This window comes from Haliotis rubra, unplaced genomic scaffold, assembly GCF_003918875.1.
Source record: "Haliotis rubra isolate DU_JTF1 unplaced genomic scaffold, ASM391887v1 Scf56, whole genome shotgun sequence".
NCBI classification, from domain to species: domain Eukaryota; kingdom Metazoa; phylum Mollusca; class Gastropoda; order Lepetellida; family Haliotidae; genus Haliotis; species Haliotis rubra.
This window is the reverse complement of record NW_025767257.1, coordinates 971641-997792: the sequence shown is the minus strand read 5'-3', so window position 1 is coordinate 997792 and position 26152 is coordinate 971641. Positions and strand designations below refer to the sequence as shown.

General features: G+C 38.1%; 1 protein-coding gene across 1 annotated transcript in view; it reads right to left on the bottom strand.

Moving 5' to 3' along the window:
* LOC124253958 (probable G-protein coupled receptor 158) overlaps positions 1-26152 on the bottom strand; it is a 104261-nt gene that overhangs the window by 24463 nt on the left and 53646 nt on the right. Inside the window, exons 2-5 of the mRNA XM_046687806.1 lie at positions 19257-19365; positions 15014-15301; positions 7765-7833; positions 3039-3148 (exon numbers count right to left, since the gene is read on the bottom strand). Coding sequence (XP_046543762.1) covers positions 3039-3148; positions 7765-7833; positions 15014-15301; positions 19257-19365 — 576 coding nt within the window. The remainder of the gene's footprint in view (positions 1-3038; positions 3149-7764; positions 7834-15013; positions 15302-19256; positions 19366-26152) is intronic.

Genomic DNA, 26152 nt, shown 5'->3' with positions numbered 1-26152 from the left:
AAGATCGGTACATCCGGGTCCATCACCTGCGTAATCGGCATGCCCTACCAACCGTGACTGCCACACAAATACCAGGTTTGAGGAGAGTGTCAGCTCAAACGATTAGGAACCGTCTGAAAGAAGCGGGTTTACGTGCCTGTAGACCAGTTGTTGGACCTGTACTACGCCCCTACATCTCCGCCGACGACTCAGGTGGTGCAACAACGTAAGGATATGGACTTTACAAAACTGGAGGCGCATCTGGTTTTCTGATGAATCCCGTTTTCTTTGCAACATCACGACGGAAGAAAACGTGTGTATAGGAGACGTCATGAACGTTTTGCGCCCATCTGCGTCCGACAGGGGACAGATTTGGCGGAGAAAGCGTTATGGTTTGGGGATCCATCTCATACAACCAGAAATCAGACTTGGTGATCGTTGAAGGAACCTGACAGCCCAACGTTACATCAACCACGTATTACAGCCTCACCTTCTCCCGATTTTTGACCAACAGACACAGATTTTCAACCAGACAACGCCCGGCCTCATACTGCACGTGCAACAATGAACTTTCTGCAGAATTCCAACGTCAATGTCTTGCCATAGCCCTCTAAATCACCAGACCTCAACCCTATTGAACACCTGTGGATACTCTGGGTCGACGCGTACGTCAACGTCAGCCGCCGCCACAGACGCTGCAACAGCTCGGCGTTGCACTGCAGGAGGAGTGGAGAGCCATTCCCCAGGAAAGAATCCGGCGTCTTATCCGTTCTTGTCCAAGGAGATGCCGTGCAGTGATTGTAGCTCGTGGTGCTCATACGAGATACTGAGAAGACGCCCCCCTGGTGACAAACTGGTGTCTGTGAGATGACTTTTGAAATGACAATTTTAAACATGCCCATCTTGGTTATTATTCTGCCAAATTTCAGACTTCTGTCTTAAATAATAAAAATGCTGTGTCGTCTTAAAACTTCAGATCAAAATCTCTAAAATACAGGGGTTGCGTTTCTTTTTTTGACAGAGTTTATATTGATCGCACCCAGTGCCTATTGAAACGCCTGTTTCTTATAAACATGCTTTGGTAAATATTTTACAGCTATAATATACCTGTTTTCTGAAGACAAACTGTGCTTAAGCCATTTCTATAAATATCCACACACGTTTTTGTGGTCTGTTGACAGCTATTTATCGACTGGTTTCGCCTCACTCTCCGTTCAGCTACGTTTATCAATGGCCGACCGTCGGAGACTTATAGACAGATCCCAAAATAGTCCTGAGAAACTAAATTTAGTTCATTTACGTCAGAGTAAAGCGAGAAAAAATCATTGAAGAAGGTCGCCTTAAGGAAAGATATTTGTTTCATTAAAGTTTGGACATGAACAATTCTAAGGCGCAATATGAAGTTCATTTGCTCATTGACCCAGGTAAGGTCCTTTTCTCACTGCTTGTAGCTCAGCATGTGATGTATTTCCCATTTTGTTGTCATCATAGAAAAGGCGACAACGACTAAGTGGGTTAGAGTTTCACCTGCTCTTAATTTGCATTGCGGGGATTTAAGGTGCTTTGCCCATTTTATTTTATAGTTTGTAGATACCACAGGGAAATATTAATAGCGACTGAGTGGATTGTAAAATGTTTGTATCATAACGTGGTAATGTCCGTTATGAGGACAGATCGAGCCTCCTCATCGTGGCCAGTCTGAGAGTGGAACCTACAACCATGGATCCTATATCACACCTATTGAAGTTTGTTGCAGTTGATACAATCGTATTGATGGTAAAATCTGTGTGTATCACACCTCTGTCCCGCAATCTGAGAGTCCCTTTGGTTTTACCCCTCCTAGAACATTATCATTATGTGTCCGCTCATTGTGAGACACATTCGCCAATTCTGTGGAATTTAGAAGGTGACTGTTCCTGTCGAACCCACGATCATAGATTTCTGGGACTCCAAAAAAACACTTTCTTCACAAAGGACTGAAGCGACTGTACACTTAAGGCATGATCGAACACACTATTATTTCATGTCATATTGTATTCAATAACCCTGTGAATCAAATACATATCAAATACGAATCACATTGTTCGCTTAAATAACTTTTAATTTCCATTTCACATCAAATATATAACGCCTGATACAAGATTTTAATAACAAGTTATTTTAATCCACTGTTTAATCTTAAGTTGCATAAACTGGCATTAATAGTATTTGATTGGGTTAATGTAAAGCCAATCGTCAGAACATGGGGGAGTCTACAATATCTGTCAGATCTTTCACTACATCCCGGATGTCCCATAACCAGAGTGTGTGTGTGTGTGTGTGTGTGTGTGTGTGTGTGTGTGTGTGTGTGTGTGTGTGTGTGTGTGTGTGTGTGTGTGTGTGTGTGTGTGTGTGTGTGTGTGTGTGTGTGTGTGTGTGTGTGTGTGTGTGTGTGTGTGTGTGTGTGTGTGTGTGTGTGTGTGTGTGCGTACAATGAACCATATGGTCCACAACGGACTACAATGCTACGAGGTCATGGCAGACAGTTTGATAGTACTATAACATGGAGTAACTAGATGATTTGGGTGAAATATCTTCTGAACTGTACTTCATTTATAATGCTGATTATTTTGCACATTTGGATACACATGGGTGTGTGAGTAAGTGGAGACAATTAAGGACAGACTTTATGGAAGGACAACTTCTGTATTCAGGTTGGGATACAGATACTTGTATAGTTGTCAAGCAGGTATCTGTATCAAAACGTCGCATCACCTAAATAAAGAAGTTGTTCATCCAAAACGTTTGTCCTTATCTTGACTCTCCAACTTCTAAACATGCCACTCAAAGAAGTAGAGACAATATCAAAGGCCAGATAAGACCTCTTATACATCTCTGTTAAGGGCAAATATACCTCTGAACATTATTGCAGTTATATTGCTGACAGTCTACAAGGGATTCATATGCCACAAGTTTGTGGAAACCAGACCCATATTAATAAATGGATTACACCCTGGTCTGCTATAGACATACATAGACTACTGACACACACCAATACGGACACACAACAATTCTCCTACCTGTATACTTTTAATACTAGGGCCCCATACACTATAGCAAATCCACACTCTCTAAACCAAGGGACCATTATACATGTTAGCGTCGTAGGTTCGAAGTACTGTATTACCACCTGAAAGAGAGACAACAACATCATTATTACAGCTTATTTATAAAAATATGTCTCACTGTATATGTCATTGATTGAGTAGATACAAAGGGGATGTGAGTAAAATAATGCTGAAAATGCATAAATAACCCTTTGGTTACAATAACCCTTTGGTGCCGCACATTTCCTTTCCTTCGTGATAACAACACCTCTCATATAAACATCAATGACATTCTATGTTGCAAAACAATGATAATAATAATGACAATGATGATGATGATGATGATGATGAATACGATCAATGAGTGAATACCTCACATCAATTGGCAGTATTTCAGCCAAAATGAGACCATTTTTATTATGTGCGAACATTCTTCAAGGATACTTATACCACACACATAACAGATCACAGAGGATTGGTTTACAGAATAAACAGATCAAGTGTTTTACATAGTTCTGCACCGTTATAACTTTAACTCAGTACTATCAAAGATGACTATTAACCGACTGTAGACTAATATCAACGAAAAGCATGACTACAGTAGCTCTGCTAAGCACAATGTCATAATGATATGGATTAAAACGATAATAGTCTATTTGATGTTTAACTAAAACACAGTCATAATAGAGGCGATCAGTCGTCATCAAATATATCGTTTATGCTACTGATTACACGTTGTAAGTCTTTCTTTTATTTGTTTTAAATTCAAGATCCATTATCCATGGCGAAAAACACAGTGTGTCCTCGTAAACAAGCAAGCTGGTTGTCCAATGTAAACACGACACCAGTATACAGGTACTGTACGTACATGGTTCGTGCTGGGATGGTTTATGATTAGAAAGCAGCTGTGCTCTCTGGGCTGGAAGCTGATGTTGGATAATGCTCACATGACATGCAACTCTCAGAAACAAAGAGACCCGATGCGTGAGATGATTTTCGGATGAATAATACTGTGGCATCAATGACGTAGCATGTGAATACTACTGTGGTATCAATGCCTTAACATGTGACTACTACTGTGGTATCAATGACTTAACATGTGACTACTACTGTGGTATCAATGACTTTACATGTGACTACTACTGTGGTATCAATGACTTAACATGTGACTACTACTGTGGTATCAATGACTTCACATGTGACTACTACTGTGGTATCAATGACTTAACATGTGACTACTACTGTGGTATCAATGACTTTACATGTGACTACTACTGTTGTATCAATGACTTAACATGTGACTACTACTGTGGTATCAATGACTTTACATGTGACTACTACTGTGGTATCAATGACTTTACATGTGACTACTACTGTGGTATCAATGACTTAACATGTGACTACTACTGTGGTATCAATGAATTAACATGTGACTACTACTGTTGTATCAATGACTTAACATGTGACTACTACTGTGGTATCAATGACTTTACATGTGACTACTACTGTGGTATCAATGACTTTACATGTGACTACTACTGTTGTATCAATGACTTAACATGTGACTACTACTGTGGTATCAATGACTTTACATGTGACTACTACTGTGGTATCAATGACTTAACATGTAAATGGTACATTGGTATCAATGACTTTACATGTGACTACTACTGTGGTATCAATGACTTGACATGTGACTACTACTGTGGTATCAATGACTTTACATGTGAGTACTACTGTGGTATCAATGACTTTACATGTGACTACTACTGTGGTATCAATGACTTTACATGTGAGTACTACTGTGGTATCAATGGCTTTACATGTGACTACTACTGTGGTATCAATGACTTTACATGTGACTACTACTGTGGTATCAATGACTTAGCATGTGACTACTACTGTGGTATCAATGACTTAACATGTGACTACTACTGTGGTATCAATGACTTTACATGTGACTACTACTGTGGTATCAATGACTTGACATGTGACTACTACTGTGGTATCAATGACTTTACATGTGACTACTACTGTGGTATCAATGACTTAACATGTGACTACTACTGTGGTATCAATGACTTAACATGTGACTACTACTGTGGTATCAATGACTTTACATGTGACTACTACTGTGGTATCAATGACTTTACATGTGACTACTACTGTGGTATCAATGACTTAACATGTGACTACTACTGTGGTATCAATGACTTAACATGTGACTACTACTGTGGTATCAATGACTTAACATGTAAATGGTACATTGGTATCAATGACTTTACATGTGACTACTACTGTGGTATCAATGACTTGACATGTGACTACTACTGTGGTATCAATGACTTTACATGTGAGTACTACTGTGGTATCAATGACTTTACATGTGACTACTACTGTGGTATCAATGACTTTACATGTGAGTACTACTGTGGTATCAATGACTTTACATGTGAGTACTACTGTGGTATCAATGACTTTACATGTGACTACTACTGTGGTATCAATGACTTAGCATGTGACTACTACTGTGGTATCAATGACTTAACATGTGACTACTACTGTGGTATCAATGACTTTACATGTGACTACTACTGTGGTATCAATGACTTTACATGTGACTACTACTGTGGTATCAATGACTTTACATGTGACTACTACTGTGGTATCAATGACTTAACATGTGACTACTACTGTGGTATCAATGACTTAACATGTGACTACTACTGTGGTATCAATGACTTACCATGTGACTACTACTGTGGAAACCGTGGACATACGTTCAGTGAAACTAACTGAAAAGTTGTTCCCACTTCATTTACATTTGTGGTGTAAATGACGAAAAATCTTTAGGTATTATGTTTTCCTGTTATCGTAATTTCATTCCTTGTGGGTTAGTGATTTTCGTCATCCTTTATTTCAGTACGTGTAGGTCACAGGCCTGTCTGTACACACACATGGTAATATACAAATGAGAGTGTGTGCATGCATGTCAAACACCAGATGGACGTGGCGTGATTTGCACACTGTTAATCATTTGTAATTGTTGTTTGTATAAGCCATTGCTACTAGATCTCCGTATATTTGTAAAATGCAAGAACATAACTTTGTTATTTATATTTGGACTTGAAGATAATAGATGCGAGTCAAACGTCTGTATGTTTGGGTGTGTTTGAATGTGTTATTTTGAGGTACATTTGTCTCAGGCTGAAGGTAGTAAGCAGTCTTGGACGTAAATACACTGTATTAGATTAAGTACGAATGAAAGCGGACAAATTCGGAAGTGGATATGTTAGTAAATAAATAGCATAAAAACTGTAGTGAGTATGTTGGTTTGCGAGCGCGCACGTGCGTGCGTGCGTGTGTGTGTGTGTTTATGTGTGCTTATTCCTACAATATCACGAAGGGAGACACAAGAAATGGACCACACTCATAGAAGTCATGTTGGTGTTCGAAACTGTGACGAGCAAACACTTTAACCCATAGGCTATATCACCTCATAGAATAAACATAATGTACATATACATCGTGATTGTTATTAGTGATTATTCAGTGAGAAGAATAGTATTTACTGTGGCTCTTTCGCTTGAAGTACACCAACAAGGCTTTCTGTTATAATGGGCATGTTGGTGTAATGCCATGGTATATTTAGTAGTGACCATATAATTTGGTCTCCGATGCTGCTGTTTTGGTAATACAATGTCAAATTGTTTCATGGCTGAACATGGGGTTTTATATTGCTTAAAGAGGCGTAAAAACATACTCACTCACTCAAACCAGAACTGGACCCCTTCAGATGTTTAAGAATTACATTTTACTTCAACGTTTTATCATACGTTTTGAACAAAAGGCATTTACGTGGATAGTGCACACATAAGAAAGAGAGGTATTTGCGCTCACGACACATGGTGTGACTCCCTATTACAACCTCCGTGGTGATTATAGTAAATTACACCAACCAAAGGTACTAATTAAGTTTGTTTAACAGTGCACACTTTAATCGAGTCGTTCCCACATGCACACGCAAGGGTGGTAGGAACATGCAAGAGATCGGCTCCACTAGTTGTACAAACGGATACCAGTGACAGCCTACGGCAAACAGACAAATGTCATGGTAGTTCCGAGGTTAAGGCCGGACAGAGCTATCACTTATGTACTCATCACCATGTCTTCAGGGTAGCAATTAAGCACTGAACAATCGGGCACAAACCGTATGAATCATTCCGAAAAGAGGACAAGTTACATGCAAGGCAGCGGCACCCTAAGTAATGCATGACTTCGCGTTTATTGAATAATCATTAGACTTCAACAACATTATGTGTTTCACTCTGTAGTATACATAGGCAAGTATTCCTATATATTCCGAATGAGCTACATGAACTACAATGAGTGAGTATGGTTTTACGCCGTGTTTAGCAATATTCCAACAATATCGTGGCGGTTTTTTTTAGAAATGGGCTACATCCATTGTATCCACGTGGGGAATTGAACCCGGGTTTTGGCGTGATGAGCGAACGATCTTACCACTATTCTACCCCTCTTCCCCGAACGATCTACAGCAGAGGTTTAGCGAATCACGTGCTACATTTCAGCTTTTGAAAAAACGACCAAACACACAACCGTACCCACTTTCTGTTAGTTGGAGTTAGCAAGGGAGATATTGTTGAGTATCTTGAAAGAATCGTGACTATATACTCACTGTTGCGTATAAGAGAAGGGCTCCCACTAATATCATCTCTAGTAAAATCCACATACTGGAGCGCATCACCTGGAAATAGAAAGAATAATGAAATTTTAGATATACATGACATTGCCATGAAATAATTACTGACAGCAAATATTTGCCTTTGTAGCAAATATTCAGGAAAACCCGATGTGACGCAGCTCGTACCATTTTGCTGAAACCCACGTGAAAACCACGAGCAACGAAGGCGGGATGCAGGAAATATGTACATGCTTGTACCCATGTTTTTTCAACTGTTGGTATGTCAATACGATGATTTTTTATATGTTTAATCATAAGCAATTCGTAGGACAATTGATCTTGTCACAATAAACTTTACCTACTTTCCAAACAATAAAAACTCCTAATATGCATCAACGTTACATAAGGTCGATAGCAAAACAAAGAAATAACCTTGAGTTATTTCCGCAATCAATGACGTCTTGACCCGCAACAATAGCTGTGTTTTCGTCCCGATGGCTTTTCGACGTGGGCCATCCTAGTTGACAAGCGTGGGAGGTGTAAGCAGGCACTTAGAGGGAGCTAGATCTCGGTTAACATCCCCAGCTATTCTTTTCCCGTTAATTGTCAACATTAAATCTAAACTTAGGAGGTTAATATCACCAGCCGTGTGTAGCCTGGGATATATCCTGGAACTACTCTCACGTAACGTCCTAAGTTGGACAACGTTTGGCTAATCCATTTGACCTTTAATGTCAGGTAAATATCTTTAAAAACAATGCATTATGACGTCAATACCAGCAGTTCATGCCTCAAATAGTATAAACTTGTCACAGCTGATTTGCGTCTGACCATTAAGCTAGATCGCATTATATTAAAATCTGCCAAATATCCAAAATCATATCACCAGATTTACTTTCCAGTACAGTATTTCTGAATGAACAGAGAATACATAGTCGCATAAATGCTTGTAAAAGATGCATGGTGGTTCTTTATTTGAAAAGCAACTACGAAAGCATGAAAAGTATTGTACTAAATACAGGCATTAACCTCCTACTTCTGTATATGCTTAGCCTTTGTTTGTTAACAGACATTGCTTTATGAATATTTATATGCCCACACATATGCATCGAGAATATCTCAGCAGCATGTGAACCTCATTGTACCTCATATCGTTACAGGAAAACAGTGACCGAATTCTGTCTCTCCTGAACAAGGGCAAAAAGAGGAACCAGACAAAAGTGATACCGACAATGTCTTCTTGTGACGTACAATGTCATACCCTGTCATACCCTGTCATAAAGTGAATACGTTAACAATGATGCCTGTGTTTTGTTTCAGTATACTATATATATATATATATATATATATATAATACTATATCCATAACGATTTACACACTGTGTCAATAGTGATGTCTATGCCATGCTAATAATATTGCCAATATAACATTATGTCAATAATGATGTCGGTAATATGTCAATAGTGACCTTGGTAATATGTCAATAATGATACTGCAATATGTCAACACTGTTGCCTGTAAGATGTCACTAATGATGTCTGTAATATATCAACAATGATGCCTGTCATATGTCAATAATAATACTTGTAATATACCAATAATGGTACTTGTAATATATCAGTAATGATGCATGCAAGATTTCAATAATGATGCCTGTAATATGTCAATAATGATGTCTGTAATATGTCAATAATGGTACTTGTAATATGTCAGTAATAATGCCTGCAATAATGGCCTAATTTGTCTTGTAATATGTCAGTAATAATGCCTGCAAGATGTCAACAATGATGCCTGCAAGATGTAAACAATTTGTCAATATATTATGCCTGTACCTATGTCAATAATGGTAAGATTCAACAATGTAATATGTCAGTAATAATGCCTGCAAGATGTAAACAATGATGCCTGTAATTTGTCAATGATACTTGTAATATGCCAATAATGATACCTGTAGGTTGTCAATAATGATGCCTGTAATATGTTAATAATGATGTCTGTAATGATGCTGTAATATGTAATATGTTAATAATGATGTAAACAATGTAATATGTCAATAATGATGTCTGTCAATAATGACTGTGTAAACAATATGGTAATTTGTAATGATACTTGTCCAATAATGTAATAATGATGCCTGTAATATGTTAATAATGATGTCTGCAATAATGATGTCTGTAATATGTCAATTATGCCTGTAATATTCAGTAATAATGCCTCAAGATGTAAACAATGATGCCTGTATTTTGTCAATGATACTTGTAATATGTCAATAATCATACCTGTAAGTTACCAATAATGATGCCTGTAATATGTCAATAATGATGCCTGTACTATGTCAATAATGGTACTTGTAATATGTCAGTAATAATGCCCGCAAGATGTAAACAATGATGCCTGTAATTTGACAATGATACTTGTAATATGCCAATAATCATACCTATAAGTTATCAATAATGATGCCTGTAATATGTTAATAATGATGCCTGTAATATGCCAATAATGATACCTGTAAGTTATCAATAATGGTACTTGCAATATGTCAATAATGATGCCTGTAATATGTCAATAATGGTACTTGTAATATGTCAGTAATAATGACTGCAAGATGTCAACAATGATGCCTGTAATATGTCAATAATGATGCCTGTAATATGTCAATAATGGTACTTGTAATATGTCAATAATAATGCCTGTAAGATGTCAACAATGATGCCTGTAATATGTCAATAATGATACTTGTAATATGCCAATAATGATACCTGTAGGTTGTCAATAATGATGCCTGTAATATGTTAATAATGATGCCTGTAATATGTCAATAATGGTACTTGTCACATGTCAGTAATAATGCCTGCAAGATGTCAACAATGATGCCTGTAATATGTTAATAATGATGTCTGTAATATGTCAATAATGGTACTTGTAAGTTATCAATAATGATGTCTGTAATATGTCAATAATGATGCCTGTAACTAATCAATAATGATGCCTGTAATATGTTAATAATGATGTCTGTAATATGTCAATAATGATGTCTGTAATATGTCAATAATGGTACTTGTAATATGTCAGTAATAATGCCTGCAAGATGTCAACAATGATGCCTGTAATATGTCAATAATGATGTCTGTAATATGTCAATAATGGTACTTGAAATATGTCAGTAATAATGACTGCAAGATGTAAACAATGATGCCTGTAATTTGTCAATGATACTTGTAATATGCCAATAATGATACCTGTAGGTTATCAATAATGATGCCTGTAATATGTTAATAATGATGTCTGTAATATGTCAATAATGATGTCTGTAATATGTCAATAATGGTACTTGTAATATGTCAGTAATAATGCCTGCAAGATGTAAACAATGATGCCTGTAATTTGTCAATGATACTTGTAATATGCCAATAATCATACCTGTAGGTTATCAATAATGATGCCTGTAATATGTTAATAATGATGTCTGTAATATGTCAATAATGGTACTTGTAATATGTCAATAATAATGTCTGCAAGATGTCAACAATGATGCCTGTAATATGTCAATAATGATGTCTGTAATATGTCAATAACGATACTTGTCAATAACGATAATATGTCAATAATGATGCCTGTAATATGTCAATAATGGTACTTGTAATATGTCAGTAATAATGCCTGCAAGATGTCAACAATGATGCCTGTAATATGTCAATAACGATAATATGTCAATAAAGATGCCTGTAATATGTCAATGATACTTGTAATATGTCAATAATGATGCCTGCAATATGTCAATAATGATACTTGTGATATGTCAATAATGATGCCTGTAATATGTGAACGATGATGACTGTAATATGTCAACGATGATGACTGTAATATGCCAACAATAATATTTGTACTATGTCAACAATAATGGCCGTACTGTGTCAACAATAATGTCTTTACTATGTCAACAATAATGTCTGTACTGTGTCAGCAATAATATCTGTACTATGTCAACAATAATGTACTTACTATGTCAACAAAAATGCCTGTTCAATGTCAACAATAGTGTATGTACTATGTCAACAATGATGACTGTACTATATCATCAAAGATGTCTGTACTATGCGAACAATAATGCCTTTTAATATGTGAACAATAATGTCTGTACTGTGTCAACAATAATATATGTACAATGTCAACAATAGTGTATGTACTATGTCAACAATGATGTCTGTACTATGTCAACAATAATGCCTTTACTATGTGAACAATAATGTCTGTACTGTGTCAACAATAATATCTGTACTCTGTCAACAATAATGTACTTACTATGTCAACAAAAATGCCTGTACAATGTCAACAATAGTGTATGTACTATGTCAACAATGATGACTGTACTATGTCATCAAAGATGTCTGTACTATGCGAACAATAATGCCTTTTAATATGTGAACAATAATGTCTGTACTGTGTCACCAATAATATATGTACAATGTCAACAATAGTGTATGTACTATGTCAACAATGATGACTGTACTATGTCATCAAAGATGTCACTATGTCAACAATGACGACTGTACTATGTCATCAAAGATGTCTGTACTATGCGAACAATAATGCCTTTTAATATGTGAACAATAATGTCTGTACTGTGTCACCAATAATATCTGTACTCTGTCAACAATAATGTACTTACTATGTCAACAAAAATGCCTGTACAATGTCAACAATAGTGTATGTACTATGTCAACAATGATGACTGTACTATGTCATCAAAGATGTCTGTACTATGCGAACAATAATGCCTTTTTATATGTGAACAATAATGTCTGTACTGTGTCACCAATAATATATGTACAATGTCAACAATAGTGTATGTACTATGTCAACAATGATGAGTGTACTATGTCATCAAAGATGTCTGTACTATGTCAACAATGACGACTGTTCTATGTCATCAAAGATGTCTGTACTATGGCAAAAATGATGTCGGTACTATGTCCAACAATGATGTCTGTACACTGCAGTATGTCAATAATGATGTGTGTACTATTTATTCTGAGTACAGATGATGGAACATTTTGAAGTCAACTTATTAACAGATATTACTTGAAGTGTGAGCGAGAATGTATCTGGCTGTTCTTACTTATCAACTGATTATAGGCTGAAATGTGCAATCGAATTTCAAGAACTTTATACGGGAGACAAAACCCATTATTTGTCTTTACTCGATATTTGGCATATTGATGAGGGGTTTTCCCCTCGGTCTTACTTTTCCTGGGCTTTCTTTCCTTGGGATTTAGAGTCACAAGTACAATTTCAGAACGATTCTTTATCATATACCTAAACATGAAGAGTGGTGAAATGGTGAGAGGGAGAGAGAATACGGGGGCAGCGGAAATCTGGACAGAACACGTCCTTCCACCTCCATCAAAACAGGAAAGACATTTTTAACTGTAAAGTTAGAGAATCTGCTGAACGTGACTTGGCTGAATCAGCATGTGTTGATAAGGAATATAGATCGCAGGTGTATTGGTTAACTCCGCCCACAACGTGATGCGCAAGGCAATGTTTGGAGTTGTGACTTCACCCACGATATGGCGATGTCAACATGTTTTGAATATTGCTATCTGCGACTGAGTTTTCATATGAACAATCAGTACATCCGTTCATCTAAATCTACCAGAGTTCCATTCACTTGTTAATTTAGTGCACGATTCGTTTGGTAGGTGCCAAACGTAGTCCAGAGTTGCGCCCCTTTGGTATGTCAAGATCCTATGTTTGTGGGTCGTAATCCAACGTTCGTTCTGGTCGTGAGTCATGGTGTGGCAGTACTATACCGTATTCATTGTTATCACCAAGAGAAATTGCTCACAGCGACTCAATACCCAGTCTCTTGATAACTGTATCTGGCTATTGGAATGTGCTTGCAATAACGTATGACAAGTGTACGGTATTTATGCTAAGCGTTCGATATACTTCGAAAAAACTACCTAATATACCTTTAAATGGATAGTTAGAACATGCATAACTACCATCCCAGCTGGTGTACCTCAAGTCGATGATGGTGAAGCATGGTACAGATTCTACGTTGCCCGATACTTTCCTTTCTAATGTTGATCAAGGAATGTGAAAATGAATGCACATCACCTGTCATAATCTGTTAGCGACGCTCATTAGAGCTATTCCGGTATTACTGTCTTCCAACATTTCTGCAAGTCTGGCAGTATAGCACTGAGAAACACAGACAGGGAGAAAGGTATGAGGTCAAATTGGTCAACTGAAGAGAGCACTGCGGGAGAAACCAGACGAGATAAACATGTACCGCTGTACCTCCTTGTTTCGCGATGTAGACTAGATGATACTTTGATACTGCTGTCTGCGACTCATAACGATACCTTACTCACTCACTTGTTTAACGAATTAAAACTGTGAAGAGTATCATGTCTCTTTGTAATGCATCGTAACAATAGCAGGTGTGATGATATAACTCAGTATGTAGTACATATTGCTTGCTTATATAACTATGGACGTATCATAACGCGTACGGTATTCCGCAAAGGTGTATCATGATACGTATTTTGTCGTGATACGTACATAATGGTATCGTCAGGGAGGTGTATTGTGACACCTACACGCATTGTATGGTTGGGTAGAATGTAACACGTTTAGGAAACGTTTATCGTGACATCATGACGCACGAAAGGTGAATCGGGACACGTACTGTATTGTAACACGGACATGACGGTATTGTTGGGTGTCTTGTGACAAGTACATATATCATAGGCCGGGAGGCGTGATATTTATGATACTGGAATGCACGTTTATTGTGGCATGTATGATGTCACAAGAAAGGTGTATTGTAAACGGTATATTGAAGGTGTAATGTGACACGTATGGTGTTGTAAATAAGGTGTATCGTCTTGACAGCAGGCCTTCTACATCTCTACGAACGTAGACTAACACACGGGAGCCAAATGGAAAATGACTTCCAGCAGAAAGGGTTGCAAGAACTTCCATGAATCCATTGTTTGCATATGCAACTTCATGAACATTGACATTCATAAAAAGTGGATATTTTCAAAATCGGAACTGATCCTTTTATGTTTAAGAAATTGATACCTTTGTACTGGGAGTTCTTAGTTTGGTAAACATCTGTCTGCACATGCTTTCGTGAATATAATGTTTTCATTGTTCATTTATGGGTTCAGATGATCGACTCAAAACACAGTTATTCTTTACATATAAAGGCAAATACACGCAACTTACCTTGGTTTTTCTTAACCTCACTATAACGATGCCAATGACCAATGCTATTGTCATGCAAAAACTCTGTATTCCAAGCGGTATTCCGCGAAGTAGAATATTGTACACAGCTATGCAAGGAAGACATTGATCCTGTGTGTGGTTGTCTGACACATTCCTGAACAGATATGTTTTCTCCATAAGCTTTCCGTCTAAGTTTTTATCGTTCTCGTCTATTTGGTCACAGGCCTCCTGACTGCACTCACAACGGTAGCTGGCCCATCTTAGTCCGTTTCCAGGAATATGAACACACTGAAACATCACAGGAAGGAATCGTTAACAACAACATGGCAAATAACCCACCGTACACACGCATTAACGTAGAATGGCATGACATCTGTGGAGTGAGCTAGTGAGTTTAGTGTTACACCGCTTTTTTGGAATATTCCAGCAGGGGGGGCACCAGAATGGGCTTCACACATTGTACCCATGTGGGGAATCGAACCCGGTTTTTCGGCGTGACGAGCGAACGCTCTAACCACTAGACTACCCCACCTCCCCCATCTGTGGAGTAATGGTGTGGAGTAATTGTGTTATAAAATACAATAGATTGAAAAAACATAAATATTATTCTTTCAGGGAACGATAAGATTGAGTGAGCTAGTGAGTTTAGTGTAATGCCGCTTTTTGGAATATTCCAGCAATATTCCACGGCGGGGGACATCAGAAATGGGCTTCACACATTGTATCAATGTCGGGAATCGAACCCGGGTCTTCGGCGTGAAAAGGCAATGTTTTAACCACTAGGCTACCCCACCGCCCACAAGATTAAGGTAATTGGTGATATTGATGTACATACATAAGGAACGATATATGACAGCAGTACCAAATTAATACCATGGCTGAAAAGGAATATGACACAAGTCAAAGCCATTTGAGTCATGTTGGAGTCCTATAGAAATGTGTGTGCATATGTATATATGGCTGCCGGGTCTGGGGGTTGTTGTTATAGGGTTTGGGTAAGTGTGTTTTCGGTTGCCTGTAAAACGTTGTGCCAGAAACTTTCCACTGTGATGTCAAAGTAGGGCAGGCTGATTCACAACAGAATAACGTCGGGGTTAGTCAACTGTTAAGTGGCCTACCCACCAATGGAAGACATAATGTAACCACGTCACTATGAAAATGTTCTCGCTCAGGTACGAAGGCGTACTAGTATGGGTGGCAATATCTCGCACAGCCCAATGCTTTTGAGAGGAAATCCTACATCCATTTATATAGGATAATTCATTCCCCCTTAAATGTTTGGGAGTTGGAATAAATATATACTAGGTGTACGATAGGCCTGCAGGTGTGGAATATATCAGCTTCGTTACATTTTCGGGAAGGAAGTTTTGGCACGTATATTCTTCCAACGGGGGAATTTACAAGGGAAAATGGATCCTCTGTTACACATTCCCATTATGAAGCAAACAATGTCATATTTTAATATGATAATTGTGTACGGCAGACAGTGAGTGTAACAGCATTATTCGGGTACCACAATGAACAGTCCCGGATCCTGCCAATCACTCCTTGTCATTATCCTTTGTCCTCATGTTTCTAGCGTGTCCAAGCTTGTAATTTATCATCACTCATCACGTGTTCAGTAAACATGTTACTTCCCACATTAAAATGTGGTTATTCTATATACTGAGGTATGTATATCGATGAAACGAAGGAAACAAGCACGTGCATGGATAAACTCTCTAAAATGCAAATGGGTGTTGAAGGTTCACGTCACTGCATATGCATGCACTGTAAGAACGGTCCTATGAAGGTGATCTGTAGAAGCACCAAGTGAAATATCATGCGTGTAAGAGACATCACCACATGTGTATGTCACGCTCTATATGCTTTCTACCCCTGAGGATCCGCGTTAGAATTGGTTCATCAGCCCATGCTTGTCGTAAGAGGAAACAAACAGAATCGGCTGGTCAGGCTTGCTGATTTTGGTGACACATATCATCGTATATTGCGTAGATCGATGCTCATGGTGCTGATCACTGGAATGTCTGGTCCAGATTCGATCATTTACTGACCGCTGCCATATAGCTGGAATAATGCTGAGTGCGGCGTTAAACACCAACTAGCCAGCCCACCAACTGTATGCATTCTCTCGCATGTTTAAAGCTTTGATACTATGATGGGATATATGAAACAGAACATTTACAGCAAATAGAAAACAAATAGTTCTACTGGGACCAAGAACCATGGTCAGGAAAGACCGATAACTCGTGTCTGGCTTTATAAACAGAATGTTGGATCACGTTAATGAGTTTGTGGAAAAGGATTCAATCCAACATGGATACTAAGACATAAGTAGCGGTCGACCAGTGAAGGTTCATCTCTGCTTGATCTTGACATTGAGTTTACACTAACACAAGACTGCCATTCTGCAGGTGTCTTGGAGTTTGGGAGTCAGTTAAAGAGGATGCACATCTACCTGCGCTGAAGTTGGTACACTTAAATTTGGCAACACTTCAATTTAAGAAAGGCATATGGCGGCGGGTACCCATGAGGCAGAACCCACGAAGCGATACCTATGAAAAGGAATTAATACCATATTTCTATCACAGGTATGTACACTATCGTACAATGATCTACATATCTTCACAAGCCTACGACTGTATAGACAATGTATTTGGGAAATTAAACAATAATGTTGTTTAATAGCTTTATTATTTTGCTTACAGGTCAAATAAAACTTTGTTTTGGACACAATGGATATATCTATATGGATGGCTTGTTGTTTAATCTTGGTGAAACAGAATTTCGTTCGAAGCCTTGACACGAACAGAGAGTTTTAAGTAATAACTGAACCAAAACATGTTCGTCAAGATATTAACACCGTTTTGTCAATATTATGAAATTTCATAAACACAGAACCTATATTTTCAGGTATATACTGAGTAACAGATTTATTATACAGCTGTAAAAAATCTGGGCCAGACATTCCAACGGTAGATAGAACGAGCACTGACACTATCAGTGAGGTTACATATGATAGTCACTACACGTGCAAGGTAAGCACAAAATGCTCGAAATGTATTTTGAGAAGGGCGCTGCTTGAAACAAAGCCTGGCAGGACATATCAACTGAATTGGTACCACAGGGTGGACGAACGGTGGGTGGGCTATATGGATTGACGGGAGATTTGACATCCTTCTATGTCAACTGATTTTTTTACAGAAGGTATATCGTGCTTCAGGCATATCGATAATTTGATACCGTTCAATAATAATCAAATAGCCAATTCCTGTCCACTGATTTACCCAACTGAACTAGAAATAGAGAAAATCAGTAAACCCAACAGTAAACGTTTGCTATTTATGTTGAGCAATATTCCCGCAGCTTCGGTCACATGTGTCTACATTTCCCAACGTTTGGATCACAATCGAGCATTTTGAAGACATTTCAAATTTGAAGAAATTATTTCCTATGCAATTCCCTATTTTGACTTTTACTACGTGTTCGTGTATTTTTAGGTGGATAATTGACTTGCCTTGCATGTGTTTGCGATGAGTGCCTCCGGTGGGGCATAGTAGGCTCACCTCTTTGCGAACACCTGGCATATCATTATTTGATGGCGAGTCGTATGACACAAGCTCGTGATATAGTCTTACTCGGACAATGGATTTCTTATGATTATGGAATTGATATTGTCGCTAAAATTTACAAAAAATAATCCTATTCACAAAAGATAATCCCATTATATAACAGGTAAATATAAGTCACTAATTTCTAATGGTGAAAGGAAGCCCATTTCTGGTGACCCCCTCGGTGATATTGCCGGAATATTGATAAAAGGGGGCGTAAAACCATACTCACTCACTCACTCAAATGGTGAACTTCCTATTACTGTGCCCTGAAAGTATAGATCCTTGTTCAGTATTTCAGTCACCGGATTGCCTGTTTGCAGACCCGTATCTTTACAGGTCTGGTGAGATATCGGTGACTCTGGTGTTACTCACTCACTCATTCACGAGTTGATAAGGTGACCATCAGCTGTTTCTGACCACCGAACAAGTTGATAACCGGGTAATTACAACGTCGGAGTGTGTGTTATCATTAATCGACTACTGGTTATGTGTTAACCAGAACAGCTTATTGAACGTGGGCGTTAATGACTAATGTGTCCCTTACACAAAGGAGAAACACCTGTAGTTGCCCCTTTTCAGGATCTCTCGTGTTCATTAGCAAATGACATAGTGATACTGAAGGTACTTACTTTAGCAGTGGGAGGGCGACAAGTGTGTGTGTTTGCAAATAGTGAGTCGTCGTTAGCACACTGGTTGATCTCTAAGCTTAAGAGGTCAATATCGAACAGGACAGCCCCTCTGAAACAATAAACAAAACATCATGGTCAGTAAACAATAATAATGTGTTCATTCATATCGCGAATAATATGTTCATTTATATAGCGAATAATATGTTCATTTATATAGCGCTAACCACGCATGCTCATGACGCTAGCAATGAATAGCACAGCACATTTATGACCCCGGATAACCCAGGCTGCCTGATAGGTTATAGTCACATGACTTATCCCACCGGGTTTTCTGCTGGGTGAACAGAGGCAATTTTGAACAAACTCATTTGAGACCACATGTATCACAAGTGCTTCGTTGCGGGGCAGGACTGAAATCCTAGAAACTCTCAGGAGTCAAGCTGCCACCCATTTAAGAACTCTCCGCGTCCAACGCTGCTTAACTTCACCTGACTGTGACCTGAGCTCCATGCACAGGACCACACACAGCCAATCGATCATCGATGATCGTATGAACATGCATAGTAAATCATTAACGGTAACAAGTGCGATGTATTGCTATTATAAGCTTGTAGTACATACAACATTTGTATACCGTGCACGCAAAACTCAGTGGTTAGACACGTATAGTTCCTAAGGCACCCAAGACGCGTCTCGTGTCCACCTAATGCATCCATCATTCTATCCACGAAAACACATGTATTGTGTCCACAGAACACGAATGTATCCTGTCCGCCCTAAACAATATCAACTTATTATTATTCCACCAAATGCATTTGAACACATCAACATTCTTTCCGATCATTATATTACACTGTACCTGTGTTCTGTCCACACTTCACTCCCACATTAGTATTCGGTCGGCATAAAACACATGACCACCTTAAATTTAAATATAAGTGGGAGGAGTTGGTTCTTGTTCAATTAGACTGGGAACCTATATTTGACAAGTCACTTTAGACTACTTTAGATACCAAGTTCAGATGGATTCAGTTCAGAATTATTCACAGAAGTTTATCAACTAACTCATTTTTATTTAAAATTAAATTAACTGATGGTAATTTATGTTCTTTTTGTGAATTTGAATTTGAAACAATAACCCTCTTATTTTGGTAGTGTAAACAAGTTCAATGGTTTTGGCAATCACTATTAAGCCTACTTTATGAAAAGTGCCCACATATCCATAATTTGAAATTTGACCTTCAACTTATTCTGTTTGGTCTGGAAAGGAAAATATATATACTGATGATGTGTTTGACCTACTGTTGCTTTTAGCTAAATTCTACATCTATAAATGTACAGTTTTGAAAACAACCCTAATTGTTAATCACTTTAAACATTACATTCACAGCAGGTAGATCATTAAAATAAATATTGCTTATAGCCAAAGCCAATATGCTAAGCTCTATACAAAGTGGGTGTTTTACTATGGACTAGCTTATGTAGATATGTCGATTTCTGAAACTCAGTGATCTTGATTTAATGAGTACAACCATTCTTGACAACTGAAATTTATCTTTCTAGGTGCCTATGTTAAACCTTTTTGTGGTTTAGTGAAGAGTGTAAGTGAATCTGAGTGTAAATGAGTGTCTTTGTCAGAGTTAATTTTTTTTTTAATATTTGAGTCCATGACCTTAATTTAAACCTCAGTAACAAAACCAATATGTATAACAATTGCCTTTTCAACTCTGGTATAATCTTGCTTGTTTCTTTTAAAGATGATCCAAGATGATTTCTTTCCTTACATGATCCAGCCCAGCACTACCCTGCTTATCTGGTTCTACATGTAACAGGGACTCAGAAATAAAATATTAATTACAAAAGAATAAATAAATAAAACAAATCAACAAAATTAAAACATCTGAATTCTGTCCTTCCAATACGCATATATATCCTGTCCATCAGACACATGTGTATCCTGTCCAACACACGTGTATTCTGACCATGAACAAAACACAGCTGTATTCTGTCCACGCAAAAAACATTCCTTCACAAGAAATAACATAAGCCTATACACCTCATACATCTGTAGTCTATGCGCGTAACACAACTGCTGTGTGTTCATTTAATACACATCTATTCAGTACATAGACCACACCTTCGTTCTAGTCATCTAGCACACTTTTTCCATGTTCACATAACACAGGTATTACAGCACTCCTGCATTCTGTCTATCTAAAACGCTTATGTTCAATGCATCCAACAAGCCCATATTCAGTCGAAATGATCTGTCGTATTCATATTCAGATCACATACCCATTTTATGTCCACCGTGTATTCTATTCACATAACATAATTGTATTATTTTAATATCTACAAGTCTATATTATATTGCAGTAACACATCATTCTTCCGTCGACACAACACACTTGTAATAGCGCCTATATTCTGTCTACATCATATGCCTCGTACATGTGCACCACATAGGCGGATCCAGAAAGTTTCAGGGGGTGGGTGGGGGTGGGGTTTGGGTTGTCAAACCCCTGAACCCCACCTTGGCTCCGCCATTGCAATACATTAACTTCGATCTGGTCTTTAGTCATTTTCAAAAGGGTGGTGGTTCGAACCCCTGGAACCCCCCACCCCCCCCCCCCATCCCTCTGGATCTGCCACTGCACCATATTCAAGCTGACTTGTGCATATAAACAATGTAATTGTTCACGTTATCATAATGCACATTCATAATCTTTGTAATATTTATCAATCCCTACCGCAAACAGATGTTGGACGTGCTCATTACATAATGTCCTGTAATGTTCTGAATAAATGTGGTTTGGTGAAAGGCTGATCAAATGATGTTATGCACGATGGAATGAACTGGCAACACTCACGTATCAGAAAATACTACTTCCGCCTAATGGCTAGTATAAAGTTATGAGAACGAGGCAAGCGGAAGTAATCAAATATTGATAACCGTAGAACTCTCATGGCCTTGAGTGCGACTGAATTGATTCCAAAATGAATAAACCTCATGTTGGTAGAAATGAGTGATGGACATCTACACACAACAAGAGATAGTTATTTCATTTGCGTTACGCCAGAGTAATTCATATTAGTAGTGAGATAGAGACAGAAACCTATTATTAAAGTATGGCACATGATGTAGCCCTCCTGCTCTTTATTATCATTGTAGATATGCACTGTGCTCCCGCCTGTTGGACCAAAATACGCAATACATCAAATAACCTTGGTCGCCTAGGAATAAAAAATACTGCGGTGGTAATATCAAGAAACCAAATAGCAATACCCCTACTTTTATGTATCTAAATACCAAATAGTAATACCCCTTGACTTATATGGACGCTCTGGAAACCTATAGCAATACCTCTTTACTGATATGGACCCTCTGGAAACCTATAGCAATACCTCTTTACTTATATGGACGCTCTGGAAACCTATAGCAATACCTCTTTACTCATGTGGACGCTCTGGAAACCTATAGCAATACCTCTTTACTTATATAGACGCTCTGGAAACCTATAGCAATACCTATTTACTTATATGGACGCTCTGGAAACCTATAGCAATACCTCTTTACTTATATAGACGCTCTGGAAACCTACAGCAATACCTCTTTACTTATATAGACGCTCTGGAAACCTATAGCAATACCTCTTTACTTATATGGACTCTCTGGAAACCTATAGCAATACCTCTTTACTTATATAGACGCTCTGGAAACCTACAGCAATACCTCTTTACTTATATAGACGCTCTGGAAACCTATAGCAATACCTCTTTACTTATATGGACTCTCTGGAAACCTATAGCAATACCTCTTTACTGATATGGACGCTCTGGAAACCTATAGCAATACCTCTTTACTTATATGGACTCTCTGGAAACCTATAGCAATACCTCTTTACTTATATAGACGCTCTGGAAACCTATAGCAATAGCCCTTTACTTATATGGACGCTCTGGAAACCTATAGCAATACCTCTTTACTTATATAGACGCTCTGGAAACCTATAGCAATACCTCTTTACTTATATGGACTCTCTGGAAACCTATAGCAATACCTCTTTACTCATATGGACGCTCTGGAAATACCATTTTTCTTATATGAACGCTCTGGAAACCTATAGCAATACCCCTTTACTTATATGGACGCTCTGGAAACCTATAGCAATACCTCTTTACTTATATAGACGCTCTGGAAACCTATAGCAATACCTCTTTACTTATATAGACGCTCTGGAAACCTATAGCAATACCCCTTTACTTATATGGACGCTCTGGAAACCTATAGCAATACCTCTTTACTTATATAGACGCTCTGGAAACCTATAGCAATACCCCTTTACTTATATGGACGCTCTGGAAACCTATAGCAATACCTCTTTACTTATATAGACGCTCTGGAAACCTATAGCAATACCTCTTTACTTATACGGACTCTCTGGAAACCTATAGCAATACCTCTTTACTCATATGGACGCTCTGGAAACCTATAGCAATACCTCTTTACTTATACGGACTCTCTGGAAACCTATAGCAATACCTCTTTACTCATATGGACGCTCTGGAAACCTATAGCAATACCTCTTTACTCATATGGACGCTCTGGAAACCTATAGCAATACCTCTTTACTTATATGGACGCTCTGGAAACCTATAGCAATACCTCTTTACTTATATGGACGCTCTGGAAACCTATAGCAATACCTCTTTACTTATATAGACGCTATGGAAACCTATAGCAATACCTCTTTACTTATATGGACTCTCTGGAAACCTATAGCAATACCTCTTTACTTATATAGACGCTGTGGAAACCTATAGCAATACCCCTTTACTTATATGGACGCTTTGGAAACCTATAGCAATACCTCTTTTCTTATATAGACGCTCTGGAAACCTATAGCAATACCTCTTTACTTATACGGACTCTCTGGAAACCTATAGCAATACCTCTTTACTCATATGGACGCTCTGGAAACCTATAGCAATACCTCTTTACTTATACGGACTCTCTGGAAACCTATAGCAATACCTCTTTACTCATATGGACGCTCTGGAAACCTATAGCAATACCTCTTTACTCATATGGACGCTCTGGAAACCTATAGCAATACCTCTTTACTTATATGGACGCTCTGGAAACCTATAGCAATACCTCTTTACTTATATGGACGCTCTGGAAACCTATAGCAATACCTCTTTACTTATATAGACGCTATGGAAACCTATAGCAATACCTCTTTACTTATATGGACTCTCTGGAAACCTATAGCAATACCTCTTTACTCATATGGACGCTCTGGAAACCTATAGCAATACCTCTTTACTCATATGGACACTCTGGAAACCTATAGCAATACCTCTTTACTCATATGGACACTCTGGAAACCTATAGCAATACCTCTTTACTCATATGGACACTCTGGAAACCTATAGCAATACCTCTTTACTCATATGGACACTCTGGAAACCTATAGCAATACCTCTTTACTTATATGGACTCTCTGGAAACCTATAGCAATACCTCTTTACTCATATGGACTCTCTGGAAACCTATAGCAATACCTCTTTACTCATATGGACACTCTGGAAACCTATAGCAATACCTCTTTACTTATATGGACTCTCTGGAAACCTATAGCAATACCTCTTTACTCATATGGACACTCTGGAAATACCATTTTTCTTATATGAACGCCCTGGAAACCTATAGCAATACCCCTTTACTTATTTTACACTACAGACGCAAAACAGTAAAAATAATACCCCTTTCTCATATGGACGTTAAAAGATCCATGTGCCTTTACTGATAGATACTCTCAGTTCGTTCGTAACCAGAGCCCTGTACTTATATTAGGGTTGGGTATTGCAGGAAATATTCATATTGCGATATATTGCGATGCGAAAGCATGTATTGCGATATGTATTGCAATATATTGCATGAAATATTCTTAAACAAAACACTGCTTATAATCGAGTTAATGCTTGATTTATAGAGCAAAAACACAACGAAATCACTATGCTTGATTAAGCTTTAATAAAAAAATTTAATCATGATAAAATAAAAATGTGAATAATATTTGGCACAAATGAAACAAGGAAGTATCCGAAGATTTCCGAGTGTTACGACGTTTTCCGAATGCAAGTCAAAATACCGGTTTTCGATCAGCGTATCGCAATACGTATCGTTTTCATGTCTGAACCGGTAAATACCGGTAAACCGGTTATATTGCGCAGCCCTAACTTATATACACGTTTTAAACAGTTTCTAGCAATATCCATTTCCTGATATAGATATTCCAAACAGTTAGTTGCAGTATCTATTTATATATCAAATTATATCATTAAAAGTATATAATCAAAACGCACCTAAAAAATGCCGTGATGACTTGAATTCATCGCAATGATATGGTTGGTTATAAGGCATGTAATAATGACAGTGTTGATGCGAGCTGTAATGATTATTATTTCATTCCCTCGTCGGTAGGGTGAGATTTAAGTTTCTATCCAAACACTGGCCTGTTCAGTTAGTAAGCAACTGCCCTAGTTTCGGAATACAGAGTGGATCGAAGGTGTTTAACACTGGGTAAATGAAGCTAGTCTTTGAAAGTACTTCCTCTGTGTGTGTGAGGAGCCCACCAGATGTACCTGTTTATGTAGAGAAGTCTACGATGCTAGGTAGGCCCATTACTCTGGAGGAAACTGATTAAAGGAGCTGCGTGATGTATGTTGAGGCTAACCACTTTCATACATGTTGCAGTATAGCCATAGCTGAGATGTGTGAAGGTTGCACCGAAGGACAGGGAACTCAGATGTCCACTAAGATTAGCCATCATCATGGCAGGGATCCATTGTTATTTATCGAATCACTTGACTTATTTGTGCTTGTGACG